Source organism: Anolis sagrei, chromosome X, assembly GCF_037176765.1.
Source record: "Anolis sagrei isolate rAnoSag1 chromosome X, rAnoSag1.mat, whole genome shotgun sequence".
Taxonomy (NCBI): domain Eukaryota; kingdom Metazoa; phylum Chordata; class Lepidosauria; order Squamata; family Dactyloidae; genus Anolis; species Anolis sagrei.
This window is the reverse complement of record NC_090034.1, coordinates 48,815,085-48,835,971: the sequence shown is the minus strand read 5'-3', so window position 1 is coordinate 48,835,971 and position 20,887 is coordinate 48,815,085. Positions and strand designations below refer to the sequence as shown.

Sequence of the window (20,887 nt, the reverse complement as noted above, 5' to 3'; positions counted from 1 at the left end):
AAGTCCAAAACACCTTCTGGCCCCCAACAATGACAGAACAAGACCAAACTTGGCACACAGAGGCCCAATGGCCCACTTTAAAACCTCATGCGGTTCAGGGCAGGATGGGCCACTAAAGACGGGGTTTGCAGTCCCTTCACCCGATTCACTTCCCACAGAACATTGTAGCCCCTACAAATCACAGACCGGGCCCAAACTTAGCACACAGAGTACTCATGGCCCACGCTACATCCTGATGCAGTTCTAAGGGAGGTGGACCATGGATGATGGGACGTGCAGTATCTTTACTCACTTTCTGAAACCACTGCAACCCTCATGCAATGACCAATCAAGACCAAATTGGCACACAGAGCCCCCATGACCCACTCTACATCCTGCTGCAGTTTGGAGGAGGGTTGACCATGGATGATGGGCCTTGCAGTACCTTCACTCACTTACTGAAACCACTGTGACCCTGAACCAATGATTGATCAAGACCAAACTTGGCAGACAGAGCCCCCATGACCCTATCTACATCCTGTTTCAGTTTGGAGGAGAGTGGATCATGGATGATGGGACTTGCAGTACCTTCACTCACTTACTGAAACCACTGCGACCCTAATCCAATGACTGATCATTACCAAACTTAGCACACAGAGCCCCAATGACCCACTCTACATCCTGCTGCAGTTTGAAGGAGGATGGGCTTTGGATGTTGGGACTTTTGATGTTGGGACTCACTCACTTACTGAAACCACTGCCACCCTCATCCAATGACTGATAAAGACCAAACGTGCCACACAGAGCCCCCATGACCCACTCTATATCCTGCTGCTGTTTGGAGGAGGGTGGACCATGGATGATGGAACTTCAGGTATCTTCACTCACTTCCTGAAAACAATGCAACCGTCATCCAATGACCAATAAAGACCAAAGTTGGCATACAGAACCGCCATTACCCACTTTCTCTAATAACCCGGGCAGCGCTGGGTCCCCAAGCTAGTATATAATAAAAGAGAGTGTTTGTATGCGTGTCTGCGGGTATGTGGAGGAAGTGCCAGCTTTCTGACTGGTTGCCACTGTGGTACTATTTGCATATGGTCTCTGATTGGCCAGCCTGAAAACTCCAACATCCTCAAGTGGCTGAGAGGGGAAAGGAAATTTGCATATGGTCTCTGATTGGCCAGCCTCAACAGGACCCCCTGGTGGTGAAGAGGGTTAATGAAAGAAGTGGGGACATGAGAGAAGCCTCCCGCAAGGATGGTAAAACATCAAAACATGTGTGCCAAGTTTGGCTGCCACTTTCACAGGCCACTGTGACCAACACGGGTGACGCACCTGCACCAAACTTGGCACATAAAACCCCCATGACCCCCTTTACATCCTGGTGAGGATGGGGGAGGTGGGCCACGGATTATGGGATTTGTAGTACTTTCAAATGGTTTGGTTCCACACATCACTGTGGCCCCCAAGAAACACCGATAAAGACCAAACTTGGCACACAGAGCCCCCATGACCCACTCTACATCCTACTGTGGTTTGGAGTAGGGCAGTCCATGGATGATGGGACTTGAAGTACCTCTACTTGCTTTCTGAGACTGCTGCGACCCTCAACAATGACTGAACAACACCAAACTTGGCACATAGACCTCTTTACGCCCTGGTGAGGTTTGGCTGTCGATCGAGCATGGATTATGGGACTTGCAGTACCTTCGCTCAATTCCGGAGACCACTGCAACCATCATCCACTTACCGATAAAGACCAAACTTGGCACACAGAGTCTCCATGATGTACTCTACATCCTGCTGCGGTTTGGAGGACGATGCACCATGGATGATGGGACTTGCAGTACCTTCACTCACTTAGTGAAACCACTGCGACCCTCATCCAATGACTGATGAAGACCAAACTTGGCACACAGAGCCCCCATGGCCAACTCAACATTCTGGTGAGGTTTGGGGGAGAACAGACCATGGATGATGGGACTTCAAGTACCTCCACTCACTTCCCAAGACTGCTGCAACCCTCATCTAATGACCAATCAAAACCAAACTTGGCACACAGAGCCCCCAGGACCCACCATACATCCGGGTGCTGTTTGGAGGAGGACGGACCATGGATGATGGGACTTGCAGTACCTTCACTCACTTCCTGAAACCACAGCGACACTCATCCAAATACCAATAAAGACTAAACTTGGCACAGAGAGCCCCCATGACCAACTCAATATTCTGGTGAGGTTTAAGGGAGACTATGGATGATGGGACTTCAAGTACCTCCACTCACTTCCCAAGACTTCTGCAACACTCATCTAATGCCCAATCAAGACCAAACTTGGCACACAGAGCCCCCATGACCCTTTCTCCATCCTGGAGCAGTTTGGAGGAGGCTGGACCACAGATGATGGGACTCACAGTACCTTCACTTACTTCCTGAGAGCACTGCGAGCCATATAAATAACTGAAAAAGACCAACTTGGCACGCAATGCCTTTCTCAAATAACCCAGGCACCGCCGGGTCCCCAAGCTAATCTATAATATAAGTGAATGTCTGTATGATTGTGTGTATGTATGTGACAGCTTTCTGATTGGTTGCCACTTTCACAGACCACTGTGACCAGCATGGGTGACAGACCTGGACCAAACTTGGCACACATAACCCATGACCCTCTGGTGAGGATTGGGGGAGGATGGACAATGGATGATGGGATTTGTAGTACTTTAAAACGCTTCAGTTCCCACAGACCACTGTGCCCCCCAACAAAGACCGATAAAGACCAAACTTGGCACACAGACCCACTTTAAGTCCTGTCGCAGTTTGGGTGAGGATAGACCATGGATAATGGGACTTACAGTACCTTCACTCACTTCCTTAGAGCACTGTGACCCACACCAATGATGGATCAGGTCCAAACTTGACACACAGAGGCCCAAGGGCCCACTTTACAACCTGGTGCGGTTTGGGGCAGGATGGACCACCGACTATGGGATTTACAGTACCTTCACCCGCTTCACTTCCCACAGAACACTGTGGCCCCGATAAATTACAGACCAGGTCCAAACTTGCCACACAGAGCACTCATGGCCCACTCTACATCCTGGTGCAGTTTTAAGGGGAACGGACCATGGATGATGGGATTTGCAATATCTTAACACACATCATGAGGCCACTGTGACCTTCACCAATGACAGATCAAGATCGCACTTGGCACACAGAGCCCCCATAACCCACTCTACATCCTGGTGTGGTTTGGAAGACTTTGGAGCATGGATGATGAGAATTGCAGTATCTTCACTCACTTCTTGAGACCATTCCGACCCACACCAATGTCTGATCAAGATCAAACATGGCAATACAGAGCCCCCATGACCCACTCTATATCCTGGTGCAGTGTGGAGGAGGGTGGACAATGGATGATGGGACTTGCAATACCTTTACACACATCATGAGACCACTGTGACCCTCACCAATGACAGATCAAGATCGCACTTGGCACACAGAGCCCCCGTGACCCACTCTACATCCTGGTGCAGTTTGGAGGAGGATGGACTATGGACAATGGGACTTGCGTATGGGAGTTGTAGTTCACCCGCACCCACTGAACCCTAATATTGGATCTAGACTAAAACTGGAGCACAGACAATGCCTATCTCAAATAACCCGGGCACCACCGGGTCCCCAAGCTAGTAAATAAAACAAACTATAAACATGAAACAAAATGTTTAAACATTAACTAAAATATATAATATAAAGCAAATATATATGAAACATATAAATAACACAAAATATATAAATATACAAATTAAATAAAACTATATAAATAAAATGCTAAACTATATAAAATAAACTATATGAATAAAACAAATATATGAACAAAATATAATATATGACTAAAACAAAATATGGAACTTAAAATAAATTATATCAACAAAACATATAACATAAATAAAATATATAACCAAAATATTCAAATCAAATAAATAAATGAAATAAGAACATTCCAAAATTCAAGAAATCCTAAATTTCCCATTGTTTTCTAGAATAATTATCTTTCCCCTTTTAAAAACCTTTAATTGAATATGCAAATGTGTCCTTTGACAATAACAGCCCTCTATTAGCATCAGAAACACATCACAAATATAGACAACAAATCTAAATCTCTTATTATCTATAGAAATATATCCCTGACTAAACCATGAATATAATAATCTATAATAAAACCCTTCTCCTTTATCTACCTTTCTTCCTCCTTCCTTTTCTTTCGAAGCAAGTAAACATAAAAATAAATAAATATAATGCTTCTCGTTGGCTCACGTTTCCATGGCAACCCTCTTTCCCTCGTTATGCAAGAGATGGGAACACACACACACACAGAATAATAGATATAAAATGTACATACATCTAAATCATATACATTCATATATACAAATATTTTTTATAAATTATATTTTTAATATTTATACATTTGAATGCATACATATTTATATGCCTTTGTTTAATTTGTTCAGTGTATTTTAATACATATTTTCGATGTGCAAGTGTGGAGAAGAGCAAACCACAGACTACCTACTACAATGCAGCCTGAGCCCTGTTGCATGCACAATGGAGGACCTTCTTATCTCATCATTGGAGAGGCACTCCAAGTGGCCAGCTACTGGTCAAAGGACTTCTAATATAATGCCAAGTTTTTAAACTTTGTGTTTTTTAAAATACATTACAAGTGTACCCTTGGTTCGCTCAATACAATAAATAAATACGTATCTTATAGAAATACGTTTTAATATGTATCTTTAATATAAATACATTTTAATATGTGTGCTAGTGGTATTTTTACAATGTTTGTGTTTATTAACTATTCTGAAACACACCTCGAGCGGACAGGTGGATAAGAAATAAAATCATTGTTATATTACCTATATTCAATTTTTCTATATTTAAATGTATTTTTAAATTTTACTCATAGAGAGAATTCTATATGTATATGTTTGTTTATATATATATATATGCATATATTTTTATTTGTATATTTAAGCATATATATACACATAATATCAATATTTAATGTTGGTATATTCATACATATTTTTAAATTTATATATATATATATATATATATATATATATTATTTATAGATTTATATAATATATATGTGTTGTATTTTATATAGTGTGTGTATATATATATATATAATTAATTTTGTGCATTTTATGATATACATATTTCATCAAAAATCAGTTTGATCCATCCTTCCAAAACATATATATACACACACACATCCAGAATGTTGACCAATATGGAAACAAATAGGTTTATTATTAAATTATATTATAATTCCAATCTATTATATTGTATTAAAATTATATTATTAAATTATATTTTCATAACATTGTATTATGCTAGTTAATTCTAGTCTATTATTATTCCATTCTTCTATTGCACTATTATATTACTATACTATACTATTATTGTATAGTTATATTGTAATATATTATTTTATTACATTCTATTATTTTATTGTTTTATTCTTATCTTGTATTACACAGATGTATTATATTATTTGATTGTATTGTTATATTGCATTATCTAGCATGTATTATATTGCATTACTGTTATTGTTAAATTATTATTATCTTGCATTATACTAGCTTGTATTATATTATCGCATAATAATATCATTATATTTTACTAGTCTTATATTATATTATGATTTTATTCTATTATTGCTGTTATACTGTATTATTCTTATCTTGCATTACTATCATACAAAATAATAATGCAATATAACAGTAATTCATTATAATATAATGTAATATGTATTATACTATCATTATATTCAATTTCTATTACATATTGTAATATTATATTATAGAATAATATGATTACTATGATTATTATTATCGTTGGTTTGTCTTACCTCTTTGGCTGCCAATGGAGGGCTTGGTGCCGGACGAAGTGGTCGCCTCAGGTGTCCGGGTGGAGGTGGTCGGCAGAAGGAGCAACAAAGGGGTCGGGGTTACGGCTGAGGTTGGGGTGGCCATCTTGCTCTCCTTGGGGGGGCGGGGGTCGGAGGTCATCAAGGGGGTTGACATCAGAGGGAAGGCTCCCTCCTTGGGGGGCTTTGGGGTGGAAGGGGTCTCCCCCATGTTCTGTGGAAAACAGTAGGAAATGGGTGAGTGTTCAACAGGAAGCAGGTGAGCTCCTACAGGAAGTGGGGGCTCAACTCACCTGTTTTTGGGCCGCGGCTCCAACATGGACCTGGCAGAACTTCACTGCTTGCTCCAGAGCAGCCTCCTCATCCACCTTGAGAATATAACATAAATTAGTTTTAAAAAGGTAAAAGGTTTCCCCTTGACATTAAGTCTAGTCATGTCCGACTGGGAGGTGGTGCTCATTTCCATTTCTAAGCTAAAGAGCTGGTGTTGTCCACTGACGCCTCCATTGGTCATGTGGCTGGCATGACTGCATTATGATAGCATATAAATTAAAATGTAATATAAAAATGATATATACATGTTAACGCAATGAAATATAATAATACAAATATACATTTTGATACAATATAATAAAGTATTTAAATTATAACATAATACATTTTAAACATAAATGATATTATGTCAAAGAAACATAATGGCCACCACATGGGAGGACCCCTAGAGGCCACTGTGACCAATGAGGTGATCTTCGGGAGGGCATCTTGGATGATTATGTTTTGTCTCCATTGAAGCCAGTGGCCCACCTGCTTGATCAGCATGTAGGTCTCAGACATGATCTTCTCAATCCTGCCCAGGTCGTAGGTCACAACCTTCTGACCCTGCTGCCAGACCCGGTAGGCATCCAGGAGCAGCCTCTTTCCGGACTCAGGGTCCTGTGTCAGCTTCCGCTTCCGGTTCACCCTCGGGGTCATTTTTGGAACAGGAAGTCGAGAACTGATACTCAGCTCCTCGAGGGAGAGCTCTGGGGTCCGGACCTCCACATCCATCGCCTCAGTGGCCATTTTGGAAGGGGGTAGGGCCTTCTCAACAGTCATCTTGGGCTCCTCTTCAGCCGTGGGGTCAGCTACCTTCTTGTCCCCCCCGCAAGGGTCGTCGGCGTCCTGAGAAAAGGGGAGGGTTGAATCAGGATGACACTGTGTGTGTGACCCCTCACCCCTCTGAAATCACAGTGGCCTCTCACCTCTGTTATGTCGTTCAGCATCTCCTCGAGGGCCAGGACTGTGAGAGCAAAGGCGTGCTGGGCCAGGACTTGCCGGTCAGCATCCCGGAGGTACTTTCTGTTGGGAGGAAAAGAGGAAGTTATGGTTGTGAGGGATTATATATATATATAGTCCAAAATCACTCCTGAATCCATCCTATTTTGGAAACAAATGTATGTATGTTTATATACATATATATATACATATACATATAATAAATATTTTATACACAAATTTATTCTATTTATCATTGAGCAACTCCTTTGGGCTTCATGCAAATCTACCCTTTGCCAAAATCTATGATCCTGTGCTTTTCTTTTCCATTTCAGGCTGAATAGCTTGACCATGGGTTCGTCCCATCAAGTGCGAGGTCTGCCCAAGAGCCGCTTGTGGTCTCTTGGTCTCCAGTTTGTGAGTCGACATGTCCTTTTTCGGTTGCCTTTGGTTCATGCTCTATGCCATGCCCATCTCCTTTTCGCCTCATAGATGTCATTGACCACGTTTCGTACCTCGGTCCCTTGATGCAGCTCTTTGTTGCAGGATTTCTCTCTTATTATCACACTACACATCCTGCTTTTTTTCCATTACTCTCTGAGTCACTGCCAGTTTTTCCTCCTCTAACTTTGTAGTTGCCCATATTTCAGATGTGTATAACATTGTCAGTAGAAGTGTAGCGTTGAAGATATCTGCTCTGACCTTCACTGGCAGCTTAGCATCTGTTAGCACTGTCCAGTTTCGATTAAAAGCTATTCAAGCAGTCTTGCATCTTCTTGCCCATCTGCCATTCATGCAACTGTACTTGATGTCCAAGATATACATATTTGGTCACTTCCTCAATTTCATCTCCATTTATAACGGATGCGGCGTGGGCACACAGCTCATTTTTCAACCATTTCATTTTCTTCATTTGCAGTCCTACTGATTTTGAGAGTCGAGCTAGTTATTGAAGATCATGTTGTAAATCTTCTGGATTTTTGGCAAAAAAGACACATAGCCTGCGAAGAGGAGATGAGAAATTTGTTCACATCAATTGAAATCCTGCCTTTAAATTTGATTTTTCGGAAGAGGTTTTCTAAAGTCGCCACAAACAGTTTTGGCGATATTGTGTCCCCTTGACACACTCCTTTATTTATTCTGATGTGATACAATTCTGACAAGAGTTTTATATTCATTGTGCATCTTGTATTAATACTTTTTTATTATATTCACATACGCTGGATTTACACCAGTTTGGTGCAGAGCGTTAAGGATAGCACTGATCTCAACAGAATGGAAGGCCTTTCGGTAATCAACAAAAGCAAGACAAACTGGACTTGATATTCTTTGTTTTTCTCCAGTAGCTACGTGGATATGATCGAGGATAGAGTAGCCATGCCTGAAGCCCACTTGTTCCCTGTTGATTTCCACATCTTGAGATATTCTTTGTAGCAGGATCCTTGTGAACAGTTTATACAGTTGAGAGGAGTGTAACAGGACAATAGTGGCTAAGGTTTTCTGTGTCTCCTTTCTTCATTAGAAGTATGGTTTCAGTCGTCCAATCTTTAAGTAAGATGGCACTTCGCAAGGATTGTGTAAAATATTCTGTGATCACCTTTTGAAGGTTACCAACCTCTTGCCTTTAGGTGTCTATTCTTATTCTGTCCTTTCCTGGGCATTTATCTGACTTCATTTTACTTATGGTCGCATCTACCTTACTTTAAAATACTATTGGGATTTCTTCTGTATCAACATGTGGTTTGACTTCGACTACCTGCACTTATGTCTTCTCGTAACTGTTTAATTTCCAATCTATTTGTTACACGCATTCCGTTTCAATCTTTTAGTGCAATTGGTAGCTTTTTCTTCATTTGCAACTGCTTTTCCTCATTTTAAGACTTTTCCTGTTCTCTGCTGCCTCTCTTAATTGCATAATCTGATATTCGTCACAGTCTGAAGACTCTTTTGAATTTCATTGCAAAGTTGTTTGTACTCCTCCCCTTTTGCTTTGCCAGCTGCTATTCGCTGACCTCTGACTGTCATTAAGTGTTTTGTGCCTTGTCAGATTCTTCACATATATGTTTTATAAATTGTATTAGATACAAACCATCACATATAAATTAATTACACACACATTTATATAATTATATATATACATATAATATCAATCAGACATAAATATAACTTTATAAATGGTAGAAATATATAAATTCCAATTACATAATTATTAATGATATAAATCTATCTTTATATATATAATTAAATAAATTACATATAATTAATGTAAAGTAGATAATAACAAGTGCCTAATGACAACTGTTAAGTTTTGTTATCCTTTTGTAGCAATACTTTTGAAAAATAAACATAAATTATATCTTATATGTATGTATAAATTAATAAATTAGATACACACTCAAATAACAAAATAAAATAAATCCATTTCGCTTATTGTTCCTCATTTTATCCCGTAAAATGAGTGTGCCCAATGATAAAATATAAATATAAGCTATAGTATAATAAAACTAATGTAAAGTATATTACATCATATAATAATATGACACTATATTATAATTATAGAAACTATAATTATATAACATAAAATCATACAAAAATAATAATATAAAATTATAACATAATAATACAGAATATAACAAAATATAAAACTATTATATAATATTTGAATATAATATAAAATACCAACATAATTGGAATACTAATATAAATATAATACAACCATGATAAAATACATAAAATATAAGAACTAATATGAAGTGGAATAATATAATATAAATATGACAATATAATATAATAATAATATAATATACATCCTATGGGACTCACTTTCCCTGGTCGGGGGTCCTCTGGAGCATGGAGCAGACCTTGAGAAGGGTTCCGTGGTCCTTCAGTTGAGAAAGGACCTCCAGGAGGAGGACGATAGAACGGTTCATGTGCCACGAAAAGCTCCCTGGGCGGTCAATCTCATCCACCGGGATGCGCCAGATGCCCTGCGACCCCAAGAAGGGAAGCAGGAAGTCAGCTCAGGGTCTCCTTTGGACCTTTTCTGAGGTAAAGAGGTTTTTTCCCTAAGGGGAAACCTGCCTCTTTTGGCCTCTTCTGAGGGAAAACCTGCCTTCTTTGGCCTTTTCTGGAGGGAAATCTGCCTCCTTTTGCCTTTTCTGAGGGAAATCCTTCACCCTTTGACTTTTTCTGGGGGAAAAGAGGCCTCTTCTGGGGGGAAACATACCTCCTTTCACCTTTTATGGGATAAAAGAGGCATTTGCTGAGACAAAACATGCCTCCTTTTGCCTCTTCTGAGCTAAAACCTGCCTCCTTTGGTCTTTTCCAGGATAAAAGCGGTATTTTCTGAGGGAAATCCCGCCTCCTTTGGCCTTTTTGGAAGAGAAACCTGTCTCTTTTGGCTTTTTCTGAGGGAAAAAGAGTCTTCTTCTGAGGGAAAACCAATCTCCTTTGGCCTTTTCTGAGGTGAAGAATACTTTTTCTGAGGTAAAAATGCCCCCTTTGAGCTTTTTCTGAGGGAAGGAAGTCATGTCACAGAAGAATATACACACACACACACACACACACGAAGTGATTGTCTCTTTGGGTAACTATTATTTTCCCTGATGAGAGATATCATCTACATCTAGTTTGATATAATTATTGATAGATATTGATGTATATATCTATCAATTAAAATACATACTTATATTCTTACCCACATGCACTATATATATGTGTGTGTGTGTATACAAAGCATACGAGAAGCTCGGCTTGTCATTGAACATTGAAAAAACCAAGGTGCTTTTCCAGCAGTCACCAGCCATCCCCTCTCCAATGCCAGTGATACAGCTTAATGGTGTTGATCATTTCCGCTACCTTGGCAGCCACCTCTCCACAAAAGTCAACATTGACACTGAAATTCAACACCACCTGAGCTCTGCAAGCGCAGCATTTTTCCGAATGAAGCAGAGAGTGTTTGAGGACCGGGACATCCGTAGGGATACCAAGGTGCTTGTTTATAAAGCTATTGTCCTCCCAACCCTGCTCTATGCCTGTGAGACGTGGACTGTCTACAGACGTCACATGCAACTCCTGGAACGATTCCATCAGCGCTGCCTCCGGAAAATCCTGCAAATCTCTTGGGAAGACAAGCGGACAAACGTCAGCGTGCTGAAAGAAGCAAAGACCACCAGCATTGAAGCGATGGTCCTCCGCCACCAACTCCACTGGACCGGCCATGTTGTCCGGATGTCCGACCACCGTCTCCCAAAGCAGCTGCTCTACTCCGAACTCAAGAACGGAAAACGGAACGTTGATGGACAGGAAAACAGATTTAAAGATGGGCTCAAAGCCAACCTTAAAAACTCTGGCATAGACACTGAGAACTGGGAAGCCCTGGCCCTTGAGCGCTCCAGCTGGAGGTCAGCTGTGACCAGCAGTGCTGCAGAATTTGAGGAGGCACGAATGGAGGGCGAAAGAGAGAAACGTGCCAAGAGGAAGGCGCATCAAGCCAACTCCGGCCGAGACCGCCTTCCACCTGGAAACCAATGCCCTCACTGCGGAAGAAGACGCAGAGCAAGAATAGGGCTCCACAGCCACATACGGACCCACAAGAATATTGGAAGACAATCATCCTTGGAAAGCGAGGGATCGCCTAAGTAAGTGTATACAAATACATATATATAAAATCAGAACACAGATATAAATAGAAATCAACTACTGACTTAAATATTTATGGACACTATAAATATACATAGGTTATAAACACATATATGCTACACTCTATATATATATATATATATATATATATATATATATATATATATATATATCTGTTGTGTATATTATACATAACTCGAGATGAGAAAACGAAGGCGACTGAGAGGAGGCCTCCTCAGCAGCGTATCCCAAAATGCAAAGGGGAAGAGGAAAACCGGAAAGAAGGAATAAAGGGAGGGACTTCGGGGGCCCGAGCCCCTTCCCAGTATCCCCATTCCCTCCCAGTCTACCCAGTTCTCTTCCTGCCTCACCATGACGCCCACAAGCTGCCTCCTCCTTCGCCTCCGCCGCCTCTTCCGGCGCCTCCCCCAAAGCCCCGCCCACCACCAGGGCCCGCCTAATCACAGCGAGGGGCAAAAAACAGGGCGGGGCTTCCCTCTTCCAGGACTCCCAACTCCCAGAGTTGCTCGCCACTGGACGCCTCAGCGGGGGCTTCGGGGAGATGGAGGCTATGGAGGTGACGACAGGAGGAAAGAGGCTTCCCCTTATTGCCTCGCTATTACGGACGGGGAAAGGAGGGGCAGAGCGAGGCCTCTTTCCATTGGCTCCCTATTATGGCAAAGGGCGTATCCTCGCTCCCTCGGCTCCTCCCACTGCCTTATTACAGAACGAGATGGGGCGGGACTAAGGGGCGCCACGTTCTGCGCATGCCCCAATCGGGCAAAGAGGGAGAGGGGAATTTGAGCAGCAGGAAGAAGGTCTGCTTTCTGCGCATGTCCAGAGAGCGCCTCAGAAGATACATGCATACATATACACATATATACACATATATACACATACATATACACATACATACATATATATAAATAAATAACGCGTGGCAGGGGACGGCTAGTATATATATAGAATCTTGACATTCCGGAGTTGTAGTTGTTGGGATTTATAGTTCACCTACAATCACAGAGCATTCTGAATTCCACCAACGATAGAATTGGGCCAAACCTCCTACACAGAACCCCCATGTGGGCCACAGCAACGCATGGCAGGGGACGGCTAGTGTATATATTGGCACCAAATTTGGACACAAGACACCTAACAACCCAATGTATGTCCTTCACTCAAAAAAAGGAGCCCACGGTGGCGCAGTGGGTTAAATCCCTGTGCCGGCAGGACTGAAGACCGACAGGTTGCAGGTTCGAATCCGGGCAGAGGCGGATGAGCTCCCTCTATTAGCTCCAGCTCCTCATGCAGGGACATGAAAGAAGCCTCCCACAAGGATGATAAAACATCAGAAATCATCCAGGCATCCCCTGGGCAACGTCCTTGCAGACGGCCAATTCTCTCACAACAGGAGCGCTTGCTCCTGACACGAAAAAAAAAACAACCTCAAAAAAATTGATTTTGTCATTTGGGAGTTGTAGTTGCTGGGATTTATAGTTTACCTACAATCAAAGAACATTCTGAACCCCACCATATATATATATACACTAGCCGTCCCCTGCCACGCGTTGCTGTGGCCCACATGGGGGATCTGTGTGGGAGGTTTGGCCCAATTTGGTGGGGTTCAGAATGCTCTGTGATTGTAGGTGAACTATAAATCCCAGCAACTAAAACTCCCAAATGTCAAGATTCTATTTTTCCCAAACTCGACCAGTGTTCACGTTTGGGCATATTGAGTATTCTTGTAGAGTTTGGTCCAGATCCATCATTGTTTGACTCCACAGTGATCTCTGAATGTAGGTGAACTACAACTCCAAAGCCAAAGGACACTTCCCACCAAACCCTTCCAGTATTTTCTGTTGGTCATGGGAGAACTGTGTGCCAAGTTTGGTCCAATTCTATTGTCGATGGGGTTCAGAATGCTCTTTGATTGTAGGTGAACTATAAATCCCAGCAACTACAACTCCCAAATGACAAAATCAATTTTTTGAGTGAAGGACATACATTGGGTTGTTAGGTGTGTTGTGTCCAAATTTGGTGCCAATTCGTCCAGTGGTTTTTGAGTTCTGTTAATAGCACAAACGAACATTACATTTTTATTTATATAGATGTGTGTGTGTGTATACACACATACATACACACACTAGCTGTACCCGCCACGCGTTGCTGTGGCCAACCTACCCTCTTTCTTTCTTTCCCTCCTTCCTTTGCTCCCTCCCTCCTTCCTTCCCTTTTCTTCTTTCCTTCTCTCCTTCCTTCCTTCTCTACCTCTGTCTTTCCCTCCCTCTTCCTCTTCTTTCTTCCTTTTCTACCTCTTTCCTTCCTTTGCTTTTTGCTTCCATCCTTCCTTCTCTCTTTCCCTCTTTCCTTTCCTCCCTTTTTCTCTCCTTTCCCTCCTTCCTTCGCTCCCTCTTTCCTTCCTTTCCTTCTCTTCTTCCTTCTCTACCTATTTCTTTCCTTCCCCCTTTTTCTTTTCCTTCTCTTTCTCTCCTTTCTTCCTTCTCTACCTCTTTCCTTCGCTTTTTGCTTCCATCCTTCCTTCTCTTTCCCTCTTTTCTTCCCTCCCTCTTTCTCCTTTCCCTCCTTCCTTCCTTTCCTTCTCTCCTTCCTTCCTTCCTACTGTCTTTCCTTCCCTCCCTCTTTCTCTCCTTTCTTCCTTCTCTACCTCTTTCTTTCCTTCCTTCGCTTTTTGCTTCCATCCTTCCGTCTTTCCTTCTTTCCGGCCCTCCCTCTCTCTCTTTCTTCCCCTTCTTCCTTCGCTCCCTCTTTCCTTCCTTCCTTCTCTTCTCTTCTTCCTTCTCTACCTCTTTCTTTCCTTCCCCTCTTTTTCTTTTCCTTCTCTTTCTCTCCTTTCTTCCTTCTCTACCTCTTTCCTTCCTTCCTTCGCTCTTTGCTTCCATGCTTCCTTCTTCTTTCCACCCCTCCCTCCCTCCCTCTTTCTTTCTTTCTTTCTTTCTTTCTCTCTCCGATTCCTTCCTTCTCTCTTCCTTCCCTTTTTTCTGTATTGTCATTTAGCTTTTCATCATTTAGCTTTTTTGGTTTTTTAAGTCCTTTCTGATGTTTTTTGGGAGGCTTTTATGAGTGATGGTCACTTGTTGGCCTGATAGATGTATTGTGTCCAAATTTGGAGTCAATTCGTCCAGTGGTTTTTGAGTTATGTTAATCCCACAAACAAACATTACATTTTTATTTATATAGATATATATCTTCTTCTCATATAATATATAAATAGAATAAAAAGTCAATAGACTATAAACTATAAAAATACTTTATAAAATAAACTACAACAAAATAGACTATAAAACTATAATAATAGACTATACTAAATCAATAGAATATAATATAACCTATAATAAATCAATTGACTATAAAATAAACTATAATAAATAGACTATAAAATAAACTATAATAGAATATAATCTATATAAATAAAATGTAATGTTAGTCTGTGGGAGTAACATAACCCAAAAACCACTGGACGAATTGACACCAAGTTTGGACACAAGACACCTATCAGGCCAACAAGTGATGATCACTCATAAAAACACTAAAAAACACAGCAGAAGAGACTTAAAAAGCCAAAAAGACTTAAAAAGAGACTTAAAGCAGAAGAGACTTAAAAAGCCAAAAAAAAAAATACATTACAACACATGCACAAAATCACATATATATACGCAAACACACATATACACAAATATAAATACACACACACACATACACATATACACACACACAAAACACATATACACAGACTGGGCCACAACAACGTGTGGCATGGGACGGCTAGTAAATCAATAGAATATAAAATGGTATTGTCGAAGGCTTTCATGGCCAGAACTACTGGGTTGTTGTAGGTTTTTCGGGCTGTATGGCCATGTTCTAGAAGCATTCTCTCCTGATGTTTCACCTGCATCTGTGGCAGGCATCCTCAGTAGTTGTGAGGTTTGTTGGAAAATGCTTCTAGAACATGGCCATACAGCCCGAAAAACCGACAACAACCCAGAATATAAAATAAACTAAAATAAATTAATAGAATATAAAGTAAACTATAATAATAAATAAAACAGAATATAAAATAAAAAGTAAAATAAACAATACTGATAACAAAATATTAAATAGAATATAAAATAAGCAACATCATAAACTATCATAAAATATGAATATAAAAAAATACAAAACAAAATATTTAAATGATTGAATATAATACAATTTGAAATGTACAAATCACAAGAATAATAAAGCAATAAGTGCAATATAAAATAAACAATAAAATAATAACAACAATGAACAGGATATTCTACAGAAAGAAATAAAATATACACATAATAAAATAATAGACTATGAAAGAAAATAAATAAAAGTAAAGAATGATAAATAGAATATAAAGTATATGAAATATTGAATATAATATAAAATATCCAAACCATAATAATAGGAAAAGAATATAAATAGAATATAAAATAATGTACACATAAAAATAATCATACTAATAATCCTCACGTTGAAGAAGTTGGTCTTGTTCCGCTCGCAGAAGAGGCCCTGGGCTGGCATGTGCGGCAGCTGGGTCCAAGGCAGCGGGGTCCCCAGGAGGACATCTCGGGCCCAAAGAAGGTTCTGGAAGGCAGGAAAGGGGAAAGTCGACCTCTGCCCTCTGGGGAGGGTTCTGGAGGGGAAGTCTGGGAGGGGAAGGACCAGGAGGGGAAGGACCCCTCCCTCCTTGCCCCTCCCAAGACTCCTCCCTTCACTTGAGGTCATGCGACTCCTACCTTCTGCCCCGCCCCTTTCTGCACCCTTCCCCTCTCTGCAACCCTTTTAAGGTCACATGATCTCTTTCCTTCCCCTTGAGACCCTTCCCCCCCTTCCTCCCCATGTGGCCTCTCTTTCCTGGACCCCTCCCCCATGGAACCACCCTTCAGGCCCCTCCTATAACACCCCCCTCAGGACCCCCCCCCGTGGACCCCTTTCCTCTCAACCTGACCCTCATGATACGACCCCTCCTCCCCCCTGAATGAGCCCCCTACCCCTATGGGGTGCCCCTAACGCCATGGACCCCCATGTGGCCCTCTCTCGGCCCCCCTCTTCTCCACATGTGGCCCGGTACTTCCTCCTCCTCCCCCCTTCCCTCCCAGGACCCCTAAATGCCCCTCTTTCATAACTTATGACCCACCCCCTCACACATGGCCCCTCCCATCACTCCCCTCCCCGACTGCCATGTGACCCTTCCTGCCCCTTCCCCTATAATCACCACCTCCCCTGTCTATGACCCCATTGCTGACCTTGTGGGCGGGGCCATAGGCATAGAGGGCGGCCAGGCGGTAGAGGCTCTTGTAGTGCTGGGGGAAACGGGAGAGGCACAGGCGCAGGGCCCCCACACACAGGGCCCACACCCGGCCCACTGGATCAGCAGGGAGGAGCGGGAGGGCAGGAGGAGGGGGAGGCTTCTGTGGGGGGGGCTCCGATGGGGGGCCCTCAGGCTTCCCTGCAGAGGACAAGGAGGAGGAAAAGAAGGCCTTGTCATAAGGATACACAGAGAGAGAGATGGAGAGAGAGAGATATAGATGGATGGATACATAGCTAGATTGGTAGATGGAGGAAGAGATAGATACATGGATGGGTAGATGGATGGATAGATGGATAGATAGAAGTAGGCCTTCCCAGAGCTGGAAAAGAGAGAAAGTAGGTCTTCTCAAAATTACATGTAGATAGAGAGACGATAGAGAGTTATTAGATAGATAGATAGATAGATAGATAGATAGATAGATAGATAGATGCTAGAGAGGTAGGCCTCTTTCCCAGAGCTGGAAAAGGGAGAAAGAAGGCCTGTAGGCCCCAAGTCCCCAAAAGATCTCTCTCTCCTCCTGGCAATCCCTACCCCTTTCCTCCTCAGCAAGAGGAGTGGCACTGGGTCCATCCGAGGAGGAAGCAGGTCCTGCAAAGACATCTTGCGTCGAGTTCGAATCCGAGAGAACAACTGCCGTGTTGCTGTCCTGGCTCCGTTCTGCAGTGGGACAGAAATTAGAGGGAAAATAATACGGGATAATCATTGAAATATGTTAAGCTATATATGGCAAAAGGAAGAACATTCCAGAGGTTTCCAGATTATTATTTTTTTTAAAAAAAGAAGCAGGGAAAGTAAGATGGCGGTTCAACCAGAGTGATAGGAAGAACATTCCGGAAGTTTCCTAAATATCATTTTTAATATTATTAATTGCTATTTTTATTATATATTATATTAATATTAAATAGATGAAATCATTTTAAAATATAAATAAATAAATACAAAATATACAATATTCCAAAAGCTTCCGGAATGTAATTTTTATATCATTTCAAAACTGTAACAGCAACAATTGCAGTGGAAAGCAAACAAAGCAGGGAAAGCAAGATGGAGGCTCGACTGGAGTGGAAGGAAGAACATTCCGGAAGCTTCCGGAATATCAATTTATGTTTTAAATATTATCAAATAATATTTATATTTATTATATATGCTGTTAGTATTAAATATAATAAATAATTAAACAAATAAAATCGTACTAATAAGAAAATATTAATTTTAATAATGACAATTGCAATAACAGCAACACAAAACGACAACGACATTATTTAAAATCCTTGGTAAAAAGAGGAGAATGGTGGCTAAATGAGAAGGAAGGAATACTCCAGAAACTTCCGGAATATCTTTTTAATAATAATAATAATAACAACAATAATAAAAACTATTTACTAATATAATTCATTATATACTATATTAATATTAAATATAATAAACACAATAAGTATATGTATGTATGTATATAAACATATTAATAACAAAATAATCATTCCAAAAATTTCATATATATATATATATATATATATATATAATTAAACAATATTAATTATATAATTAGTATTAAATATACTGATTGTGATAAATATATTTTAAATAAACATAATAAATATAATAAAATAAAAATAATAGATGTAATAAATAAGTATAATATATAATACATAAATATAATATATTAATAATTTTAATAATGACAATGGCAAAAATGACAACACACAAAAGCAGCAATGGCAATATTATTAAACAGCCTTTGGTGGAAGGGGAAAGCTGGCTAAATCAGAGCAAAAGGAATAACATTCCGGAAGCTTTCAGAATATCATTTTGATTATCCCGATATCGTAATGACAACACACAGAAGCAACAACAACATTATCTAAAGCCTTGGTGGGAGGAGGAGGAGGAAAAAAATAAATAAAGCAAGCCTTTGGGGCGCGTCGCTCGAGCAAGCAAGCCAAGGAGAGAGAAATAAGCATATATATATCTAGATTTGGTGGCTCTGTGTGGTTTGAGAACTGTACCATCCGTAGCGGCCTGCGGGCGGCTTTTTTTACATTTGACGTAATCGTGGTCAACCGGAGTGGCGGTGTAAGGAGGGGAAGTCAGACCTGGGCCAGAGGAGGAAGAGGAAGAGGAGGTCCCTGGCCCCGGAGCCACCGTCCCAGAAGAGGAGGAGCCCGAGTCGTCGTCCGCCAGAAGCAGCTTCTCCCTAGAAAGAAAAGGAGGTGGTCAAAGAAGTCTCTTCTGGGGGAAAGGGGGCCTCTCCTGAGGGGAAAATGGTCTCCTTTGGCCTTTTCTGAGGGAAAAGAGGCTTTTTCTGAGGGAAAACCTCCCTCCTTTAGCCTTTTTCGTGGAAAATCTGTCTCCATTAGCCTTTTCTGATGGAAAACCTATATATCTATAAGACCTACTTTCTCTCTTCTTCAGCCTACTTGATTATCTAGCTAGTTATAGTAATTATTATCTAGTTATAATAATGTTAGAGATATTCTTTTTCTGGAGAAGGGAGGAAGCAGGGCAGATCAATAGATAGATAGACCTTCTCAGAGCCAGGGAAGGGGGGAAAGCAGGCCAGATAGATAGACAGATAGATCTCAGAGCCAGAGAAGGAAGATAGGCCTTATAGATAGAAAGATAGACCTTCTTTTCAGAGCTGGAGAAGAGGGAAAGCAGTCCCTTATTCTCAGAGCTTAAAATAACCAACCAACCCAGCTTTTGACTCACTTTTCGGCCATTTTGGGAGCGTTCTTCTCCTCTCCCCGGGCGAAGGGCCCCTCGGCTGCCTCCTTCATGAAGGTGACCAGCACCTCCGCGTCGACACCCCAATCGGGACTCCCCACCAGTTTCAAGATGGAAGCATGGAGGCGGAAGTAGACCTTGGGGGGACAGGAAGTGGACAAAGACAGTCCTAGAATTACCATAGTTTTGCATGAGACAATTGCCCCGTTTCCTCATCAAGGAATGGAAAAAATTTTAAAAACCCAACTTTATTTATATTCTGCCCTATCTCCCCAAGGGGACTCAGGGCAGATTACAACACACTACAAAGCACATAGAGGCAAAAATTCAATGCCTCACCACAAAAGCAGACAAGGATACAATTAACAACCCACCCAATCCCAGCACCAATCGACATCAAACAACAAATTATAAATGGCACCTAAAATTGCACAGAAAATGGGATGACATCACTTCCTGTTTGCGGGGATAGGCCAATATTATATCCCAATTTGCTACCTCCCAGAGAGCCTTTTTCACCAACAGGAAATGGGAAGACATCACTTCCTATTTTAAGAGGAAATGCCAGAAACCACCCCCTACCTCCAGGGCCTCCATGGCCAGCTCTGGAGGATTGTGGTAGTGGATCTTCTTGGGGTATCGGGCAGCCTCCTCATGCAGGAAGTGTGCGGCTTGCTTGTAATGACGGAGGTAGACCAGAGGCGGCTCCTTCTGCTTCTCAGCAATTTTCCCCAGCATGTAGTGGATCAGCCATTCCTCTTCGTCCCCATCCCCTTCGCAGTTGGAGGCTGAAGAGAAGCACCGCTTGGCCGTCGCCAGCATTCCCTCCCGCCGCTCCTCCATCTGTGACCAGGGGGGAGGGGGAACACAAAATGGCCAACTTGTGAGGGGAAACGTGTCTCTGTCTGCATTTTCTGAGGGAAAACCTACCACCTTTGGCCTTTCCTGGGGGAACACCAGTCTCCCTTGGCCTTTTCCAAGGTAAAAATGGCCTGTTATGGCCTTTTCTGAGAAA

The 20,887-nt window shown here is 41.5% G+C and overlaps 2 protein-coding genes across 3 annotated transcripts in view; one reads left to right on the top strand and one right to left on the bottom strand.

Annotated features, from left to right (window-relative positions):
* Positions 1-20,887, top strand: part of CIDEC (cell death inducing DFFA like effector c) — an 81,675-nt gene that overhangs the window by 15,409 nt on the left and 45,379 nt on the right. The gene's annotated exons all lie outside the window — the stretch shown is intronic.
* CABIN1 (calcineurin binding protein 1) overlaps positions 1-20,887 on the bottom strand; it is a 55,761-nt gene that overhangs the window by 7,300 nt on the left and 27,574 nt on the right. The window contains exons 24-34 of one of the 2 annotated variants that reach the window (XM_060785266.2): positions 20,455-20,715; positions 19,858-20,009; positions 19,155-19,342; positions 17,680-17,805; positions 17,084-17,286; positions 16,308-16,421; positions 9,990-10,153; positions 7,154-7,250; positions 6,717-7,073; positions 6,206-6,280; positions 5,895-6,126 (exon numbers count right to left, since the gene is read on the bottom strand). In XM_060785266.2, the coding sequence (XP_060641249.2) occupies positions 5,895-6,126; positions 6,206-6,280; positions 6,717-7,073; positions 7,154-7,250; positions 9,990-10,153; positions 16,308-16,421; positions 17,084-17,286; positions 17,680-17,805; positions 19,155-19,342; positions 19,858-20,009; positions 20,455-20,715 (1,969 nt within the window). The remainder of the gene's footprint in view (positions 1-5,894; positions 6,127-6,205; positions 6,281-6,716; positions 7,074-7,153; positions 7,251-9,989; positions 10,154-16,307; positions 16,422-17,083; positions 17,287-17,679; positions 17,806-19,154; positions 19,343-19,857; positions 20,010-20,454; positions 20,716-20,887) is intronic. The other variant, XM_060785267.2, reaches the window with a different exon arrangement.